Source organism: Megachile rotundata, chromosome 13, assembly GCF_050947335.1.
Source record: "Megachile rotundata isolate GNS110a chromosome 13, iyMegRotu1, whole genome shotgun sequence".
Lineage (NCBI taxonomy): Eukaryota > Metazoa > Arthropoda > Insecta > Hymenoptera > Megachilidae > Megachile > Megachile rotundata.
The window spans coordinates 11205023-11227342 of record NC_134995.1 but is presented as its reverse complement, the minus strand read 5'-3'; the positions used below and the strand labels follow the sequence as shown (position 1 = coordinate 11227342).

The 22320-nt window shown below is 42.6% G+C and overlaps 1 protein-coding gene across 3 annotated transcripts in view; it reads right to left on the bottom strand.

The window, feature by feature from the left end:
• LOC105663341 (ras-related and estrogen-regulated growth inhibitor) overlaps window positions 1-22320 on the bottom strand; it is a 44129-nt gene that overhangs the window by 7212 nt on the left and 14597 nt on the right. For all 3 annotated transcript variants that reach the window (XM_012291574.2, XM_076539311.1, XM_012291572.2), the window contains 2 exons: window positions 16383-16459; window positions 2771-2952 (listed from right to left, as the gene is read on the bottom strand). In XM_012291574.2, coding sequence (XP_012146964.1) covers window positions 2771-2952; window positions 16383-16459 — 259 coding nt within the window. The remainder of the gene's footprint in view (window positions 1-2770; window positions 2953-16382; window positions 16460-22320) is intronic.

Sequence of the window (22320 nt, the reverse complement as noted above, 5' to 3'; positions counted from 1 at the left end):
CCAACGTTTAATCATCCGTCTGAGTCAATGTCTCCCGGATCGTGGAATTCGTAAATACATTTCAATAACAATAACGATGTAAATATATTAATAAAGACCAATTATGGACAGAGGTGACTACGAAGGCAATCGATATCTTAATCGTTAAATTCAATTAAATTTCCACCGTTCCGATAGCGATCTAAATGGCCCGAGACAATTTACACCCACCGGTATAAATCATTTCCGAATGCAGTTTACAGTTCACCGAGTCGCGGACAACGTTAAGGAACAAGTGTCCTGAATGAGTGTCGCGGCTCTTATCGACCCGGAATTCATTCCCATTAGCTATCGGTTATTATTCAGAAATGGCGTATCCTGACAAGGTTAATAAGCGGCCAATCTTTATCGGAAACGCTCGATAAAAAAGTACGTTCGACTGGTTCGCACGATTTCCTAGCTTTCTCTCCTGTCCGAATCACGCAACGACGGTGATGCACTGTACATTGCGGTGGATTGCGTAAATCTTGAGCCACATTTCGATTAATAATCCCGGCCGGGTATACATTTTCAAACTTCAGGAGGGAATATGCAAAGTTAAGCCGTAAAATAACAAAGTTATAGGTGTAGGTTTCTTAGTGAAGACTAGTTGCTGGGAATATATTGATACTTTGTGAGGTACGAACGAGGAACTCGACTGGTTTTCGAAAGGGAAGCTCGTTTGAGGACGTATGTGGCCCAAGTCAGTGGTCCATTTAATTCCTTAATGTAAAATTTATTTTTGGCGGATGTATAGATCAAAACTATTCATAGTTATCAATATTGAAGCAAACGAAGGAAATAAAAATCTGAGTACTTTATATGCAACGATCCTTCACTGTACAGATCACAGTTGGGCCCAAATATCAAGCTGAAAGGTATTCAAAATTTGAGAAAGGTTCATTACATTGCTGTGAGAACATCACGAGTGAAAATAAAAATCTGAGTGCATTATATGCAACGATCCTTCACTTTACAAATCACAGTTGGATCTAAATGTCAAGCTGAAGGGTATTCAAAATTTGAGCGAGGTTCACTACATTGCTGTGAGTACATTACGAGAGAAAATAAAAATCTGAGTGCATTATATGCAACGATCCTTCACTATACAAATCATAGTTGGACCTAAATATCAAGCTGAAAGGTATTCAAAATTTGAGAAAGGTTCATTACGTTGCTGTGAGTACATCACGAGAGAAAATAAAAATCTGAGTGCATTATATGCAACGATCCTTCACTGTACAAATCATAGTTGGACCCAAATATCAAGCTGAAGGGTATTCAAAATTTGAGTAAGGTTCACTACATTGCTGTGAGTACATCACGAGTGAAAATAAAAATCTGAGTGCTTTATATACAACGATCCTTCACTGTACAAATCATAGTTGGACCCAAATATCAAGCTGAAGGGTATTCAAAATTTGAATAAGGTTCACTACATTGCTGTGAGAACATCACGAGTGAAAATAAAAATCTGAGTGCATTATATGCAACGATCCTTCACTGTATAAATCACAGTTGGGCCCAAATATCAAGTTGAAGGGTATTCAAAATTTGAGCGAGGTTCATCACATTGCTGTGAGAACATCACGAGTGAGACTCTTCAAAGTATAGCAAGTATTAATCAAATTTAATAAAATTGTTAGCAGGCCTGTCTGTTAGGTCCCAAGTAAAATTGCCAGCAGCTGGCTAACAGTTTAACATGGTTACGAATATCTCATAATAGGTGAAAAGTTTGGAAAGCCGAAAGCGATGGTAGGTCAACAGGGAAACGTTAGATTTCGCGTGCGCCACGCGATTCGCAGCTACCGGAGTGTTTTTTCCTGTCACCTGCTCTCTCATCGCGAGCGTTCGCGCGCGGACGAGATGATCAACGCTGGATCAATGGCGTGAAACGCGAAACGAGGCGCCACACCGACCGCACTCCGACACCGGAGACCATTTCGAGCACGACACCCGGTAGTGGTCGAGTGGTCGTTCTGGTCGCTCACCTAGAAACCGTTCACGCGATCTCCTCGCTCGGCTGATCTGTTTACGCGCGACGCTTTGGCCGACTTGGCCAGAGACCTCGTCGCCGACCGATTTTAGCCCTCGTCTCGTCGACGAGGGTGAACCACGATGACTCTTCGATCCGACGTTCAAAGCGCATTTAGCCGCGATTAGTCTCGACCTACGAATACGGAGGAGAAATAGCTGGATGCTCCAAGAGAGTTGCTACGTGAACTCAGCGATTTCGAAGGATTACCGAGGATTCTCTGGTAAACAAGGCTCGGCAATTAGATGACAATCAAAGGCGAGGAAAAGTGTGTCGAGAGCCGAGAAAGAAACGGGTCAGTCGCGGGCTAACGAACACTCCTGTGCGCACCGTTGTACCGTATTTGTTATGCTTAACGGTTTCGTAATGAAGCGATCGACATCGATTCGTCAATTAACCAAGGATCGAGATTTTTCGATAGTATCAAGATATTAGATGACCCCGTATATCCTAACAGTTACACTATAGCAGACTTATAAGTCCTTACACTATGATTGTCAAATACATTAGACTACTACGATGAAATGTTATGTTAATTTTGTATCAATCGATTATGCAAATAATTCTACTTAAACTCCAAATTGAAAGGTGTTAAAAGTTTGAGGAAAATCACATGAAGTAACACTGCGACTCGTCAAGATTAATCATACAGCCTCTGAGCAGCTGTAAGCTGCACAACTATTTTTGTAATTTTTCCAGACTATTAGTAAAACTCACCGAGCATGATCCAAGTCTCTCTTGTTGCCAAGTAACAGTGCTGTAAAGTATGATGGCAAACGTAGATCGGCAAGCTGTTTCAGCAACCCGCGAGCTTCTTGAAAGCTTCGTTTACACGTGACGCTGTAAACGACGACAAAAGCCTCGCCCCACCGTATATGGGAGTAGAGGCAGCCATTCTCCTGAAACCATAAAAAGCATCTACTTAAGAAAATAGATTATACGTCTACTTAATGAAAGCTATCGAAGTATGAGAAAGTATCGCGTATTTAATGTCTCTATGATTTCTCTATAACACGTGTTACGACTTGAGAAAAATATCCGTTTCAAATATCATTTGAATCATTTGATCAAATATCATTTGATCATTTTAAACGAATAACCTGATATCGGTCTCAAAGAATGATTTTAATTTATTTAACGATTTAACGAGTCCGAAACAGTTCTCTGCAAATAAAAAAATTTCGAGCCTACTTTTGACAAACGAACCTCTCGACCTTCCGACAACAGGAAGCAGCGAAAAAGGAGCGATAGCATCTTCCGAGTGTAAAAAAAAGAAAAAGCGAAAACATGTAGTCAGGAGCCAGAATGTTTCAGGTTTAACGACCCACGGAAGCTGTCGATTCTCGTGGTCGTTCCAATGGTTTCCCATTGACCTGGCACCGACAGCCGGCTGCAGGTAATTATTACCAAGGAACAGGATCGACGGGATCGTGATCATCGGTAGATCGGTGTATAGGAAGGTCTAGGCGCATTAGTCTCAACGAAGGCGAACGCGACCATGAACCTATCGATCTGCTAAACATCTGGTCACCATAATTGCCGCGAGACCATAAAGTTCGAGGACGTCTGGCACCGTGATCGAACAATAAAACAGTCTGACTCATACGGAAATGCGATATCGAATCTCCTCTAAATTTCGTTCCCTCAAGATCGACTTGTAAGCAAAATTGAAGCTGAGGAAAATTGAAATGGGGTTACGGTTTTAATTCGAGCTAACAATTAAGGAAGGTTGCACAACACAGTTTATTGATTTTGAAATTTACAAATATACTTCTAGAACTATGATAGAATTCCGGAAATACGAGTAATTATTCACAAATGTTAATCGAATATCGTATTCAGGATCGAGCGAAGAATTGCGTGCGTTCGAGCATCGATTGTGCAACGCGTCATACGTAACCAAAAGAGTTACGAAACGGTGGTGCTAAAGTAAGTTCCTTTTGTATCAGCAATCTCGATAAAAATATCGTAACGAATCATAACGATTCCTGGAAAAGCCATGCAACTGACATTTTACTCGGCGATCATTTAGTTACGCGACATTTTCAAAACAGACGTTTTGCAACGATTACGCTGAAAACGCCTCTTTAACGGGTGCATTCCACCGTTGTTTGCGCGTATTTGTAACAGTAAAATACGAAAATACGGGAAGCTCGATGCCAAGATCGATGGCGTGGATTTTGATTGAATATTACCGTAACGAAAGGGTTAAAGAGCAGAACGGCAGGGTTCAGTGTTTACGGAACTCCGTGGACAATTTAGTCGACAGAAACGAAGGAAGCGCGATCCTGTAATCGACGGGCACATTATTAGCGGACAATATCGCCATCTGGTAACGGGAATAGCTACAGATCGTTATCTGCGCCACGTACACCACGGGACATAACTTGTTCGCTACGATCGTTGCTTATCCCGTGGGATCGCGTGGGCGTTCAAGCGCGTGCTTTTCGCCCACCTGAATCGATTTCGAATCTCGCTGCCTCGTTTCGTCCTATCCGAGTGTCCTGTTAACGGTCAGGGCCCGTTAAAAAGAAACGGGAAACATCGATCTCTTTTCGCTCTCACGACTTTCCGCGTACAAAGAAAAACACGCCGCAAAAATCGTTAATTTTTCGGTAATTCGCAGGTCTGTTTTCTAGCCACACGTCCGCTAGTTATTTTCAAGCGATAGCCGATAAATTTTCGAAGAAATTATATGGGGAAGCGAGGCACTCTTGTGTACACAGCAATAAATAGACGCCGGTGGATCATAAACGAAACCCGTTGCTTCGAGCAAGAACATAGAGGCTGCGGATGCACGGGGCGTACCTATGTTAAATTCGCTTCGAATCCTGGACATAGCGTGACAAGAAATTAGTCTCGGTTTTTGCTCGTACCTTAGATACTTTTCAAATACGTGGCTCGCTTCCTGACAGCTGATACGAGCCTTTTTTTGTCCGCGATGACTCGGCTGCGGCAATCAATATACACGTTAGTCTCACGGTTAATGCACGGGGAAAGTTTTCGTTTGGACAGCACCTAAGTGGCGTCTACCTTTCTAGCTTTTGCGCATCCACCTTCTCAAACTTATCCTCGTTAATGTCTTTTACCGACCTTCTGCATTCGAATTTTTATTGTTGACAAATAGCAACTTTTTTAATTGTAAAGCTGGATGAACTATTCTTACTGAAAGTGATCTAACAGCACTGTCTAAGTGACGTCTATCTTTCTAGCTTTTGCGCATCCATACAACTTCTCAAACTTATCCTCGTTAATGTCTTTTACCGACCCTTTGCATTCGAATTTTTATTGTCGACAAATAGCAACTTTTTTAATTGTAAAGCTAGATGAACTATTCTTGCTAAAAGTGGTCTAACAGCACTGCCTAAGTGGCGTCTATCTTTCTAGCTTTTGCGCATCCATACACCTTATTCTCAAACTTCTTTTATCCTTGTTAATGTGTTTTACCGATCCTTTGCATTTAAATTTTTATTGCTAGCAAACAGCAACTTGAAACTTTTTAATTGTAAAGCTAGACAAACTATTGTTACTAAAAATGATCTAACGCTGACCTTAAAAAGTACCCCTCCGAACCACGGAGTATCGAAATTGTAAAAGAGCGGTGTTCGAAAAGGAATGGGTTAATTACCTGATCACGAGGTCGTTAACGAGCATCGAGGGGAAAATAATTAACGTCCGAAGTCCTTTAACGCGGTTCAAGTTTGCCCCGATGAAAAATGATTCCCTCGGAACGTCTCTTTGTTCGTGGGCCTCGGCCATCGTTATTTTTGGACGGACAACGAGACCGTTTAAACGATAACCGTTTTGACGTTCGCGCGGTTTATTTCGCGATGACCACGAGGTACGACGTCGATCCAGTGATCCCTCGAAAGCGTATAACGCCACGTTTCCGTGAAACTCGATGGATTTCTAGATCCGCGCGATTCATCAAGCTTGTGTATTTTGCTTCGTTGGAATTTATAGTAAGCGGGGGCTCTGCTTCGGAATTTAATTCTGAAAATTTAGATAATTCTAATCGCGGAATTCTGGGAGATTAGAGGAAGACTGTTAAGGAATTTAATGAATAAACGTAGGAGTGTTTGGAACGTTGGTGCGTCGTAATTTTGTAAAATCCACGGACCATCAGCTTTTGTTTCCCTTCCGCGAAAACGATAAAAGCTATTTTCGCGATATCGCGAAAGTTGTAAAAAGGCTGGAATTATGTTCCTCTAAAGTTCGTGTGTGATTCGGAGCGGGAAAAAATACGGTACGATAATTTACAAAAAGTCACCCCGGTCGATGCGTGCGGCGATCCTCAACGGGGTATTTTGCCAGAAATAATTTATTTACTATTTTTACACCCGAACCAGTTACGTGCTCGCTATAAAATCCCTTTATAGATTCTTCGAAAATTCCTGAAACTACTTGGAGCATAATTTGAAATATCTAAAATTGCTTTATATAATTCGACAAATCGAATTGTTCCAAGTCGAAATGATAGACTGTGGTCTCAGTTAATTGACTTCTTCCGTTCGTCCACTTTCGATCGGCAGATTTTTCATCTAAGCTTCACGATTCACTGATCTATCTACTCGGAATCTAACGGATAAATCATTTGTCTCAATGACATATAACATCTCATCGCTATACAGAAATCATTTGCTACAAGTCCGACAGAAAATCTCGATCTAAATCGTCGGAGATATCTACGTCTGAACCTCGCCATTTCGCCGTTCGCACGAAACAATGCCGTAACAATTATATAACGATAACACGACGAACTCATATATCACTGTATGCACAGATACATATCAGAAATCGATCATCGATTCGACAAGGAAGTTGCATATCGAAGACATGCAACATCTCTCGAAAGTACTTAACCGGTTTCAAAGTTCAGGAAAAATCCGTAAGAAATCGTGCCACGAGGTTTCAAGTAACAAATCAATGAACTAGATCCATTACTAACCAATGCGTATTAGAAACAGTAACATTTACTTTTTGTTGTATCTGACCCAAGATGTAGGGTAATTAATAGGTGTATTACAAAATCGCTTACATGACACAATTACCCGAAATCGGCAAAACACGTGTATCGTATATCTGCAGCTAACTGTTCAGATAATCGGGACAGGGATGCAGGCCAGCCCGTTACGATGATTTATCGGATTATTAAAGGTGGCCGGAAACGCAGTCGTTAAATTCACTGGTCGGTTAATTATCAATTACGCAGAACCCACCCACGACAGATCGCGATCCTCCAGGCACGTTGTTTTGCCTCCAATAAACATTTATTTCGAGAGCGAAGAACAATACGAGAATTGGGGAAGTGTGCCACGAGAGGCTGTGCCGCACTCCCGCTGTTCGATTCTCGACCAAACACACCTGGACACACGCTGCGTCCCCCGGCGGTGCCTAACGTGCCTATCGCGAAAGCTGCAATTGCATCGTAAGTCGGTAATTTCACCTATAAGCTCGAATTTCACCCGACGACACTTCGCACGTTAGAAGCAACTAGGATTTCCGGTAAACTTGTTACGGAGCTAATCTTAGGTATAGACTTGCCTAAATACGATGAAAGTAATCATAGAGTGGCAAGTTTTTGTACATTCTGGAGGTATTTAGTTGTCGCTCCTGATGCAAAAAGGCTCGCGTTATCACGGCGATGCACGGTGGACAAAGACGTCTAGGTTAATCGAATGGTATTTAAATGGTTGATTTGTTGAGCTATCAGAACGCGATCACGTATCCTGGCGTCGTGTCATCTACTTGATAAGCGGCGCGCGGCAGCGTTAGAAAGAGGGAGAGAAAGAGAGAGGATAATTTTGTTCGGCGGCTCGTTTCTCGGTTCCCTTGTACGGTACCTGGCGGGTCTTTGGCCGTGTGCCGGGACGCGAGATAAATGATGTGAACGCACTCTTAACGCTCATTTGCATCCAGAAGAAGGATACCACCAACCGCCACCGCACCATCACTCTGTCCCCTACTACGAATGATTTATTCCGACTTTAATCCCCGGCGACGTTGAAATCTCGGATGCCGATGCTCTCCGACCGATACGTTGACAGCCGGCCCTGGCTAATGATATTTATGAAAGTCAACTCAATTTTCAAGCAAAACGTCTGATGTAACCGCGGGAGCGAAAGTCGTCGCCCTCTAACATTTTACCCTGTTCCAGGAGAAAAATTCCTTCTCTCTCTCCGGCTTTGGATCAAGAACGGCAAGCGAAAGCCAGAATCGAAACCACGAGTACCCGGTCGAATCTCGATGGTCTCTCGTGTGTGCACACCGTAACCCGCCCAGCTTCCGAGACTTCACCGAGTCTCTCCTGGTGCACGATCGATCGCTGTAGGTGTTCCAACGAAGTATAATAATAACCGGCTAACAAGGGCAGCAGAGTTCAGGTAGGAACTCGAGAAGCACGTAGGAAGTCGAGCAACAGGAACGGGTAGGTGGCTGTTGCCTGGGTCCTGACCTCGTCCTGCCACGATTAATATTTCCATCGTGCATTGTTCCTCGTCACGTAAATCTCCGCCGCGAGATAAGCCGTTTGGAAACCGTTTATAAGGTCGATTTGTATCACCGTGTTCCATCTTGAGAGGGAACTCTCGAAAATTCCTTGCGACTCCTTGGCCGAATCGATACAACTGGAGAGCATATGGATGCTTTTCGTTGCTAAGGTGTATCAAGGAAATTTCTTAGATGTTAGAAACATATTATCTGTTTGTAAAGCCAGTTTGTTACTTTTGCATACAACCGTCCCATTACTACCCACGTAGACAGCACTCGACGTGTTAATTAAGATTAATCATCGAATACCTTTGAAGGCAATCAAACGCATCCGATGCATTAAAATATCACACGGTAAAACGTCGATGCGCAAAGAAACAGCAAAAACCGGACTCGAATGGCTATCTTGAGAATCAATTAAACCGCATTTAGATCGCGAAGTGTCTAATCAAGCATGCGAGATCGCTCCGATGCCATCTTGTCCGCGATTATTCACGGAACAATCGATGATTAATGATCGATCGATCAAAGAAAAGGATAGAAAGAGGAGAAGAAGATCAATTAAGTTCTACTCGGATCGATCGAGGCATTTACATCGGTTAGCCACGTTACAAGAAACATGCAAGAAGCATCCGAGGGCAGAATTTATTGCTTCGAGCGTTGTTCCTCCTCGTGAATACGGGCCTTAAGGCGCGTGCTGCTGTCACCGAGAGATCGTTGCAGTGACAGTCGGCTCGGTAACTGTCTTCATTCGTGATTGACATCACGATCGTCGAGTGCACGGTGTTCCTCTCGCGTTCCTCGACTACGGCCTACAAAAAGGCCCTCCTGTTTCAGCATCACCGCGTGCCGAACGATCCGCTCGCCTTTCTTCAATATTCTCCACTTTTTGCTCGATGTCGGCAATTAACCTTTGCCGTTCCAATCGCAGTCATTTTCTGAGCAATACCTGGTAATTCGATCAAACCTCGTGCCTCATCACACCCTACAGTTCATACGACAGGCCCACATTTTTGCCTACAATTATAATCGTAATCTTCGTTGAAAAGTATCTAACTTTTCGAATAGTAATAAGTTTCGTGGTAAGCGTGTAACAACGCTGATGGCACCAAAGAGAAAAAAGAACGCGGAAATAATTGCGGTGAGTTGATTGCACGGGTCCCCGGAAGCGGTATTCGTAGATCAGACGCGTCTATTCGCATGGAAATTGTCCGGAGAAGAAAGTGCAGTGTGACCGGTAAACAGTTCGCATTTTGTTATTGCAGAAATCACGAACGAAGAGAAACCGCGACGACCTCCTCGCGGTTAGGTGCCGATCGACTCCCGCAGGGAGAAGAGGCTCGCGGTTTCAAAATGGCCGTCGGTGGACCACGGAGGTAGGCATATAATGAGGTGAATCGAAACTGGCCACCGTGCTAACACGATATTCCTTAGAACGACGAATAACGAATATCGATTAAACTCGAGGATCCTGTGCCAATTCGTTCTGTCGGGTGCGTCAGACTGTCTGATATTAAAACAATTAAAATTCAAATATTACGTAAATTCTGTATTCAGCAGTCTTAACTCTATGGATCTGACTATATGAAAGTGTATTATGAATACGAGTAAGATTTATCGTGAGTGCGAGTCAGAGTATGGTTAGCCCTTTAGCTGAATTTAAATCAGCTTCGTCCCAGCTGTGAAACCCCTTTTAAATTCTTTATCTTAAATTAAACAAATATTTTAAGATTTGCAACCTTTATTGAACAAAGTAGCAGTGAAGAGATTAATAAGCCGAACCTGTAAGCAGTGATTAACCTTTGTTTCCTCTGTTTATCATTCGTTTCTTCGTCTCCATTGTCTTCGCGTCATGACACCGAGTGTCGCTGCACAATGACAATGATCCCTTGCAAGCTGGATCGTGCAAGATAAACGCAAATTCATTTTCACTGAAAGCGACTGACAGCTAAGTAAACTTGCTAATATTGAGAAAAATCGGTAATAATAAAACTGAATAACGTCATTTTCTAAAAACATGACTGGTATCGATAATATTTGACCACGTGGATTTCGAAAAGAAAAACACGCGATAAGATCCGTTGTCAATGATCTTTTTACGTTCTCGAAATCGATTATTTATATTCTTTGTTTTATTCCTAACTCGGTGAAACCGGGTAGATAAGGTTCGGTGAAAAATAAAATTCTCGTAACAGCGAAACAAATTTATACCCCATTTGTCGCGTTTCCTACTTAATGACCTAATATAAATCATAATTAAAATTTCACCGATAAATTCTCTTTCGAAATCTCGCTGAACAACGTGTATATCAAGCACGGCGATACGGTTTCGTTGCTCCTTAACAAAGAGAATTTATTCGACAAAATCGTTGGCTAGTCCGGCGTTAATGAGCAGCCTGTACAGCATGAAAATACGAGGCACGAGCAAGATTAGCTCAGTCCGTGTAGCCGTTTACAATAGCATTTTACAACGGTCGCGATAGATCGGTGCAAAGCTGTCGGATAGCGGATTTAACGATCTGTCCGGTCGCGATCGCGCACCACTGCCACACTAATCCACATCGATATCGATCTCTGTAGATCCTGTTCTTACGCAGACACGGTGCTCTTTCCCTACCAGAAATTAACGTCAACGGGTTAAATTCGGTGGGAGGCAATTAGCGACGTTCGAAATTTATTTACTCACAGAAACAAAAGGGGAGTACCTTCCGTTCACTCACTAAATTAGCGGAAAGTTCCAACTGACGTTTCAATTTCAGAGAAATGTCAAAAAAGAAATTATGTAGTAGAAATAAAAAATGAAAATTAATTATTAAAATCAGGAATACGTAATGGCAGACCACAACGTGTTAAGTAAAGTATCTGCGATGATTTCCTCGAGGTTAATAATGAGCAGATACAATTGAAGATAAGGATCTTCTGATAAATACATTATTAAGTGGTTTGAATAGAAAGAGTGGAAGTAGAACCGTGTTAATAGCTCGGATTACCGATCATACTAATTGCTCGGATGTAATAACCCTCTGACAGTAATAACTTTGGCACATTTTACGGGATCTATAACTCCGATAATTTTATGTTATTTCCTTTATCTGTAATCTTCCTTACATTGAGTAAGTTGTAATTAGTTCACGATGCTATCGGTTAATTGCACGGTTTGACCTTTGATAATAATAACTTTGGCACATTTCGCAGGATCTACGAATCCCGTATTCTACGTTTAACAGTAAAATTTCCAAATTACTCTATCCACCGATATTTCATAATGTAATTAACATAAACTTTCAGCAAAAGCTAAAATATCGACGTCTGAGATCTCCATTATTTCGTACTGGCGTAGGCTGTAAATAAGAACGAGCAAAAATGTGTAGACTGAAAATACGACACGGTTTAATTGTTGGCGTGTACCGAAAGGTGGCAGGAAAGCCTCAAAGGCCACGATTACAACAGAGAAAATCGTTCGTTCCTTAGAATCGAACAACAAGCGTTCGCTAAAGTGCACGAGGCATCGCGATACAATCTTTCCAATTATCCGGCTGCAAACGCAACGCGTCCCATTCATTGCCCGGCCAGATACAGCCATAGATACACGGTTCTCTAGGCGTATCTGACCGCGTGAAAGCCACTGTGAAGGCACCCAGTATTTCGACACGAACTTTATGGGGTAAGTTAGCCACGAACGTAACCGTTTAAAGCGCGCATAACCTGTCGGCCGAACCGCGTTCTAATCTCCGAAATTATCCGTTTCCTCGGTCGCCGGTTCGCCAACATCCGCGTGGCGTTTAGTCGAGGATCGATCCTCGGCCAGATACGCTGGAGAAGGACAGAGAAGCGTTGTACGCGGTCAAAGTAAGTGCAAGTCGCGATGCAGGCGGAATCGAGGAGATAAAACGAGCCAGGGAAGCATTCGATATCCTTGCGCTTCGAGTCGAAGGGTGGTCGAATAGCGGATATCGTTTGCCTTTTGAATCGTCGTTTAGATACCGCTCGTATGTCCATGGTACTCGATAACAAGTTACATCCTGGTTTTCCTATCTCCCGATTTAAAATCCGACATATTAACTTATCCTAAAATCGACTATTACCTCCGCGTTTCCTGACTGGTTCGATGGAATTGCACGGTCCACGTGGAAGCCCTATTTGCTTCGTCCAACGAGATACTAAACCCGCGAAATCGCTACGAGACAATCGAGCGGGGACGTGACCTTCTAAACGGCGACAACGATTTATGCATATAGTTTTTCGTGCGGCTCGAACCGGTGGCAATAATTTACGATACCGAGAACAATGGGACCGATAATAGAAAAAGACCGCCGGTGGAATCTCAATGAGGATTCCGTTCTAGCCGCGACAGGTGAACACGCCGTTCCACGAACGTGTGCTCGCAGTTGTCTCCGTTCCCCGCTCGTTACGTCCGTGTGCTGGTGAACCTTCCTTCTGGTCGCGCAAGTCGCCTAGATTCGAATTTAAAGGCAATCGTTATTCAATTCAAATACACGGCTAACGGGCCTTGTCCCGGTGTGTTTCCGTTTCGCTCGGAGGTTCGCGTGCGCTCGTTCGTTACCGTATTCTAGATGAATCGGGTTAAGGAAGGTCAGGTCGATCGACCTCAAACTGCCCGATTCCCCACAGATTTGGGTTACGTTAGGTCACGATTTCTCGATTGCGTCGACGCTTCCTGTAATCCACAAATTTTACGAGCAATCTTTTAGAAAATATATTTCATTCTTCTAACTTTCATCGCTTGACGCAGGCTCAAGTCATGGGGTCCACTGTTCAACCCTGAGTAACGATTCAAGGGTTTCGCCTCTTCACATTTTTATCAATAAACGTTTTCTGCGATCGAGTCAATTTGTAGATCCTCGGTTAAAATTGTAAGAGTTTTTGTAGAGAACAGAGATTTGCGTATAGGGGAATTTCGCGCGCAGTTATGACAAGTATTCAGCCGTAACCGAGGGAGCGAAGGTATATTTAACCGGGAACGAAACGCTCGCCACGTGGCAAGGAGGAAAACGGAATTCCACGCATGGGTGTTTGGAATTCTATGAATGGTCGGTGAAATATCGAGCGTTCGCGTTGCTCCAAATATTCTTAGCCTCCAGAGTCCAAGGACTAATCCGTACGGTCAGGTATGCCATGTTGGCCCCGTGGGTTCGCAGCCTTTTAAGCGACAGGTGCAAACATTTGGAGAGGGTAACAGTGCAAAAAAGGAAGCCGGTAATTGTAAGCCCCAGGTAGAAAAACCAGTTTGCTAAAAACAACCTGGCCTCTCGATCGTGTCTTGTTGCAGGGCTACCGAATAAGCAACTTGGGACGAGTCAGTGTACCGTGCGGTTCGTACGACGCGACGCTCCCATAAGGGAACACGTTGGATTCCTTTTTGGAGATGAGAAAATATGTCCCGCCGTTCGTGAGACTTCTTTTCTCCTTTTCTTCCTCGGCTCGTGTTTTCGTTCCATCGGATCGAATGTTCTCTCATTATCTAGGATAAAATGGCACGGGAAGAAAAACCGTACCTTCGAAGATTTCTAAACGATTCTTGTTTTTTTAATAAACGATGTCAGCGTGTCCCGCGCATCTGCGAGATGATTAAATGGCCTGTCACTGTTCCTAGTCGATCCTATCTGTGTCGTGCGTTTCACACATTTCGTGGAACGCCGTTTCGATGGTTACAAGTTGCACCATACGGTGCAGCACGAATGCAACGATCCGATGTAAACAATGGCTTCTCGTCGAGAACGCGTGGTGCACCGTTACTGCATAGATTCAATAAATAATACGATACAGGAAGCCATGCCACCGATTTGTATGTGCGCGCTTACAGCCGCTCTCGTGGGACCGTCGATCGATCGTTCGACGCCTATCGAAAGTTCGATCTGACGATCGTTATCGATCGGCAAACGCGATTTATTGTTGACAACGCACTCGTTCGCGCTCCGCAAAATTTGATCACTTTCTACGATATCGCGGCATTAAGCTCTCTAACACCGTTCATTGTCTTCTCGTTTTGTCGTCAAGGAATTTAAACTCCCTTCGTAACAAATACCCTACAGCTGTTCCTCTTGCAAATTTCGATAGTCCAGTCCAATAACTTCACACTGAATGCTGAATACACAAAATCAAAACCTTGTTTCAGCTGAGATATAATTTTCAAGTCGAAGCTTCTTTAAGGGGCTATTCCAGTATGACGCGACTATTTTTAGAGGTTAGTCAAGAATTTTTTTCAATAACTGATTAAAACATTTCAGTCCTGAAGCTTTTCTAAGGGGCTAACATTGTAGGAGATCTCAGCCGTCTAACTGTACGTAACTTCACTTCGAAAAAATTATTTTTTATATACCTAAACATAGACAAATAAACGAGAAAAGTTTCAGGACTGAAATGTGCTAATCAGTTATTGAAAAAAATTCTTGACTAACCGCTAAAAATAGTCGCGTCATACTGGAATACCCGAAAGGATATCTAGCCTGTTAGAACTATATATAAATTGTAGACTGGTGGTTTTAAAGAATCTTCCAGCACGGATGGAGGGTAAAACGTCGGCAATTTTTGAGATGTACGATGCTGTCGATCTGAAAGCTCTAGAAATCGATTCGTGACCTTTCTACCGGTCCCAATCAACGATGAAAGTTTAGCCGCGACCGGGACTCGGCGATACGATCGCGAACGACTTCATCAAGGAACACAGAGGTGCTCTGTTTCTCTCTCGATGAATTCCTTGCTCTTCCCCGGCGAGCAAAAAGCTTCGCCAAATGAAAAGCAGCTTATTGCGAAACATCCCGACGCGATGGAGTTTGTCCAGCAAGCAAATGATTCACCGTGACTTTCACAATGAAAGGAACGAGAGGGAAGAAGAAGAAGAGAAAAGAAAGTCTCCTCTGGTTGCACTCCAAGCTTAGCTCGGATAAACTGAAATAGTCGTGTGTGTTTACAGGCGTCGACGGATGATAAATAAAGGCGCCGATTGCCGCGCACTTCGCGAACGCGTTGAGAAAATGTAAAAAGAACGAAACGTCCGAGACAGAAAGAGATCGCGTTTACTCGCGTGTAGCTCTCCAAAAGAGAATTAACGCGAGACGATCGAGAGAATGCGGGTTTTGTTGGTTCGTTTGTCGCCGAGATTGATCGTCAAAGGTGTTCAGTCATCGGTGTCGATGACTATTAGCGACTTGGACGAGTCTGAAACGTTGCGTGGCTGCATTTCATTGTTTTGCTGGTTGTTCGATGATTAAATCGGGACAAGGGGTGAACGATCTTCGATTGTTGGGCGTTTTCGAGAGTACTTCAATAATAAGTTCGCGGGAGTACTCGAAAAATTCTTACGGAGTGGCGAAAAATAATTATAAATTATAATTTAGTTTATGGGTGTCTAAAGACGGCAGCTAGGCGAGGTATAAATCGCGCGAAAAGCGAAGATCGTACGGTGAACGTAATAAAACGGAAATCAAGGCGGACGATCCCGTTGCAAGCGTGGTTAATTTACAGCCTGCTACGAAACGCTCGCAACCAGGCATAACTCACGCGAGCAAATCAGTCTGTCAAATAAACGTACGGCCGTAAATGTACATTTTCACCGGTGCCCGCGCGCATATCCAAGTGAGATTTTAACGCCAATCTATGTCGTGTGTCCATCAATAAAGCCACGGGATCATTAGGCGCGAACCTTCCAACGGAACAAAAAACGGAGAATGCGGATAATTTGCGATCCGACGTACTTAAATCTCCTCGCGTTAAAAGCACGAGTCTGCGCTTTTTATTCGACACACGGTAAATGTAATTCTTACGAAATCTCGTTTCGAAAATAATGCAACCGAAAAGACGAAAAGTGGCAGGAACTTACCTCGCACCTGGAAGTGTCCAGTATCTCGACCTCGGTATTAACGTTATCGATGGTAACGCTGTGCCGGTACAGGAAATCTGTAACAGAGTAGAACGAGATTACAGTGACGCCTTGACGAATGATAGGTGAACATTTCTGAATCGCTATCGCCACGGCTGGTCTAGTCTGAACAGAGCTAGCGAAAGGGGTTCTCAAGAGAAGACGTACGAGTTCGCTCTGCGAGGATAATGAAATCGATCCGTCAGACCTCTTCAAGGATCCACGGCGATTCTAGCTAAAGAGCAATCGTTGAATCTAGCTTGGCGTCCTTGGGTCTGGGTGATCCAGCCGAACGATAACTGAAACTGAACGCCGGCAGATCGATCTCGGGACACCAGACTAATTGTTAATGTCGGACAGAAACCTCTACGCTAAATCTCTGGGTTAATTCCTGAAATACGCTGTGAACTTGATCGCTGATTTTATTCATTTACTCTCTCCATTGCCTACTAGTCTTGAATAGCCTTTTGCAAGGCTTCAACTTCATCGCACAATTTAACTTTTGCCTTCTTTTGAACGTCTTTAGACTCACATGTTAACGCATTCACTGTAGAAATAGCCATATGTAACAAGACAGAATGTTACATAGACATAACTACTCTGTTCCAACTTTAATACCCGATCCAAGACTGAAGTTTTTAATCGTTTAAGGAAATGAACGTGTAGCAAAACGGTGGATCGGTTAGCGCTTTGACAGGCATATATTTTCTAAAATTGATGGTTCGTAACTTTGTGTTTCAGTATGTGCACTGAGAACGATTCCCGAGTAAATTATTGTGTTCGATGTCCCGGGAGAGTGTAAGAAAGGAAAAGAGATATTGGTAAAAAGAAGCGATACGCGAAAGGAATACACTTGATATCGTAGATTTTCCCGCGAATAGAAAACGCGGCTAATGCGCGAAAGTCTTGGACCAGTTACTAACGACAATTCCGATTTGACGCGGTGACGCTGGGCGCCGCGCCGCTCTGTCATTACGCCGTTCGCTGACAATACGCGTTACTTTCGCCAAGGATCACGAACCCTTCGGCTCTTTCGAAAAGTCCGTTTTGAAATCGATCGTACGTGTTCGTTAACGCGTTAGAAGCGTGACACTCTGACGAGAATTCTCAATTAGCTCCGTACAAAAGATCAACCCTTAAATACATTGTTTTGCAACATTGCAACATACACTGTTTCGAAATAGAGTAGTGACATGTAAGATATAGAAGTGCAACTGTAATCTCATCAGATGAAATCGGATATCATTTTTTTTCCTCACAAAAATGATGCAGGGAAAAATTATTCGAAAATAGTTGATCGTAACACTAACCCAATTTGCGTACGAAGCTACCTCGCCGTTTCGTTAATTCGATCCGTAGAAAATTGACGATAAAAGTTGTCAATGTGAAAGCTAGCTTTACAGCTTGGGAAGACGTTTATGCACCCATGGAAACGGAGTAACGAATATAAAAGTAATTTATGAATCTTGCTACTAATTATTTGCCTTTAACATCTCGCTCGAGATTAGATCAAATAGATCCTACTTAAGTGAATTACTGCCGTATTCTTTTAGAAGAATATTTTATTAATGTCCGACAATTTTATACCCACCGAGCAACTATGAAATTATTCGACTTTGCTTCACGAACGGATATACTACTCATTGCAACATATGTGCGTTTTGATCGAACAAACTTTCTAGAGCACCGAATCTCTCATCGTTGAAAATCTTTCACCGAGATTCTTTGCCCTCCCGAGGATTTTTCCACGGGGATGCAATAAATTTTCCTCCGCAACGGTTGGTCAAATCGTTTCCCCGTCGGCATTGTCCGGCAATAAAACTTCCTCGAGCGTAACGACCGCTAATATAACGAGCATCCTTATTTGCTTGTTTCTGCCCGTTCAAACGCTTCGACGCCGTACGCTACGAGGTGTTTATGAGTTTATTTATCGTTTATTTATTGCATCTGGCTCGGCTCGGCTACCGTGTTCGTCGTCATTTCCGTGTCGTTCTAGTTGATTCTTTTTCGCGGTTGTGGGTCGTCTTTACACGCGTGAAATCGCTACAACGAGAACCTGCAATTTCCTTTTCTCCTAACGAGCAGCGTTTACTGTTTTTAAGTACATCAAAACTGTCTAGTTCTAACCGCTCGGATTTAAGGGAGAAAACTTGCACGCTTGCTCTATTTTCATGAGAATAAATACATTTTGATTTGGAGTTCATAGTTGATACCAAATTGATATAATATTAATTTTATTGTCTGTTTTAATATAGCTGATTAGTGCGCACCTGACAACGGAGCATGCGCGTGCGCATGCGCACAGCGTACAAATATGGCGGTCGAGAAAGAATAGTTTAAACCTTGTAATATTTGTAATAAAAATTGTATCATTACTCTGCAAGACATTCATCCATATTTTCTTACGATACTTCATAATTTTTTATAAGTTATTTGTAATTATTTCAATTACTGTTTTAACTCTTTACTCAAACGATAAAAACTAAACTCGACTCGCAACTTACAATTATAACATAATTGCATCCCACAATGATAACATAAGGAACAGTATAAAGTTGCAATGAAAACGAAAATGGATCCGAGAGCGAATTCAAATTAGATACGAGTGTCCCAGTGACCCGGCATCCAAGGGTTAACCGTTGCTTTCGAAACGTCAAAGGAGATAATCGTTCGTGAAATTCTCGCGCTGAATGATCGAAACGAATTGAAAATACTCGAATCGATCCGTGGCACTTTCGTTCCGTGATGGAAGAATCACTTTTCCAAAGAAACGCCCTCGAACGGTGAAAGCAACCCGTCGACGATTTCCTCTGGGGCTTCTCGCGTGGGTGCTGGATAGAAAATCCATGGGAAAAATCATCCGCGAGTTAATAGAAATTTAATTTCGTCTCACTGACAATCTTCCGCTTAAGCGACGACGAAGAAAGGCTATCGTGAGACGTATGAAATTGCCTGGCACGATCGTGTGCATTATCAGTTTCTCCTGTACTGGCATGTTTGCCTTATCGGTCCACGATTTATCCTGCAGCTCTGTTTCCTCGATCACTACCGTACACAAACTTCTTCTGGACTTTTGTTGTACGAGACTGCAACGATAGACGTCATCTGAAAAGCTGGACTCTATACTCTTTTCAGTGCAAACTTGTTATCGGAAACTGTGGTAAACATCTCAAAGAATGAGACATGTCTACCTTTGAACTAAAGTACAGAATCACAGATATATTCGAGGACAAGTGTTTAGAGCTCGTGTTAAGTCAAATAAGGCGACTCCTAATATATCCAAACATATCCAAATTTCTGGTGAATTCGCTGGTAATTGGCGGCGTAGAAAGATCGAAGGTTCGAAAGGAAAATAAAGTACGATTTCGCAACGGCGTGTATGGTATTTTATGAGGTCATCCGCGGAGTACGAGATTGTTTTCCTCTGAAGTACACTTGCAACAACTTCCAACGCACAAAGACTGGAACGGAAATAGAATACTACGCATATCATAAAATCAAGTTCTTTCGAATGTAATGAACTTGCGAAACAATTATTTGTCTGGCGATAAAGTGACTCATCGGATCTAATCAAGCAGAATTTTTGTGCGAAGGAATCGTTCAGGTAGTGTATACATATCTCCTTTGTTGCGGATCGGATTGATATCACTGACTGCTACGGTCAAGTGCATTGTGTACATTATCAACTCTGCATATCTCTTGCACCAATCCGAGTATCTTATTACTCATTATTACTATGTATTATACTATTATTACACACTATTGTTCACTACTAGCAACTCTGCTATTAATATCGAGACTGCGCAGTTGCGTCAGACTCCAGATGATGGACTTTTGACATCCTTTTTAGAAGCCGAAAGGTAATTCGCGTTATTACGAATAATACAACTTCTGAACGCTTCCTCATTTCCCAGACGTTCAATTTCATAAAAGTTTCCAATAGCATATTCGCTCGAAATTCACCCTACGTGATCCATCCGATCAAATGATCTATCGCACGATTCAAAGGCGCTCCGAAACAATCGACTACTTTCTAAATCATTACCGAGCGAATGATTTTATTCCACGCAAGGAGAAACGGATTTGCATTGTTAATCGAAATAATAGCGTAACGGGGCGAGAGATTAGAAATATCGATTATTCGTAGTACGATGCGACTCGTGATCATCATTATCTAGTCGAGATCGTCGACCTCGATCTATCGCTTTCTGAAATCGAATCTAATTCGAGCTCGTATCTGATGATTGACCATTACTTTCTATCATGCAGATTGTTCTATTCCAGGAACAGTAATCAAACATAAGAGTCTTGAAATCGATTCGAGAGGACGTTACCGGCTACCGACTCTCGCTATATTGCCGTAGGTGATATAAAAACGCGGGTGGAACTGGCGATTTAACACCCTAACTACAATTTCACAGCTGGCAAGTTTTTCCATTTAGAGCATAAAATTCGATGCAGCATGTTCTACTTTTTGTCCGATCGTCCAACTGTGCGCACGACGTAGCCTTTAAGGGGTCGATTAAGCAATTATCCCGTTGCTCGATCGTCGCTGCAAGATTATCCGCTTCCTGAATACGTCCAGGATTAACCCACGCTCTCGGTAAATTAATTAATTTACGTCAACGTATTACGGTTTAGAGGATCGTAAGGGGGTGCGAAAAAACGGGTGTCGTTGATCGAAAGGGGTTGAAACGGGGTCGTAGCGATCGAAATGTCTCGAGGCGACGAGCGAGGTTTCTCTAATCTGGTCGATCAATCGGTTCCAGCAGAGTAATTTCGTGATATATGCGGTTAATCGTTCGGGAACGAGATATTTTTCCGGTCGTATATCTCCTGGCTGGACGGAACAATTTCGAGACGATTAACCGGGGGAAACGGTAACACCATAAATCCTGCTTCGGCGAGTTAGCAGCCTTTGTGGAAAGGATATGATTTGTTCTCTTTCCTTCTCGCGGTCTATACGGTGTAATATGGAATTAGAGCAAGATTTAGGGGGACAGTTCGAGACCGAGACGATGATTTATTCCAACTAATTTACGGCTTGACAACATGTTGAATATCGTTGAAGGCTTTCAGAGAATGAAAGTATTGTTTACAGTGATATACAAGGTGTCCTGTGTTTTCGTCTATCCAAGTTTTCCATTCGAAACCGACAATTTCTTTTATTTTCCTACGGACAATAATAACACGTATAACGAACGACAATACGGGTATAAAAATAACTAGCTCGAAACATGCAAGTTTACATAAATTCATAATGTGGAGGTATCGTAAAACAACATACCGATGTAAAGTTTAAAGAGCGATTAAAGTGATTGCGTAAAAGCTTGAGCAACCCTCTGCTTATTGAACAACTTTTCACCGAAACAATGGATCTAATTTACCATTAGCAAAAATCCACTGTTCGTTCCAACGAAGGACAGCCATAATTTGTCGAGAATATCGATGAAGTCTTTCGTCAATCTTCGAGCGTCAAATTGATATGCCATTGGTGCTATTTTACGGTACTTTTATGTCGTCAGACTTTCTACGTTTCGAAACCAGCCACTTAATATGCCTAATAGATTCTAGAGAATATAAAAGATATCCTTTAATCAAGATGACAAAGTGTAGCATTTTGAACCAAGTTGCATCCTTAAAATGCAAATTTAGTTACCCTGTATATTCAAATATGAAAGAAAAACAAGTTGTGTTATCGTTGAACAAATATAATTAAGATCGACCAATATTTTTCGCGAAACAGAATTCTGCGGTATCAGAGCTTCCGAGAGATCCCAAAACTATCAGAGCCTAATCCCCTGGGAAATGAAAGGAGAAACGAGAATTAGCATCGAACCACTACCACTCTCAACATTGTTAATACCCATTGATGATTTATAATACGGTACTTCCCCGA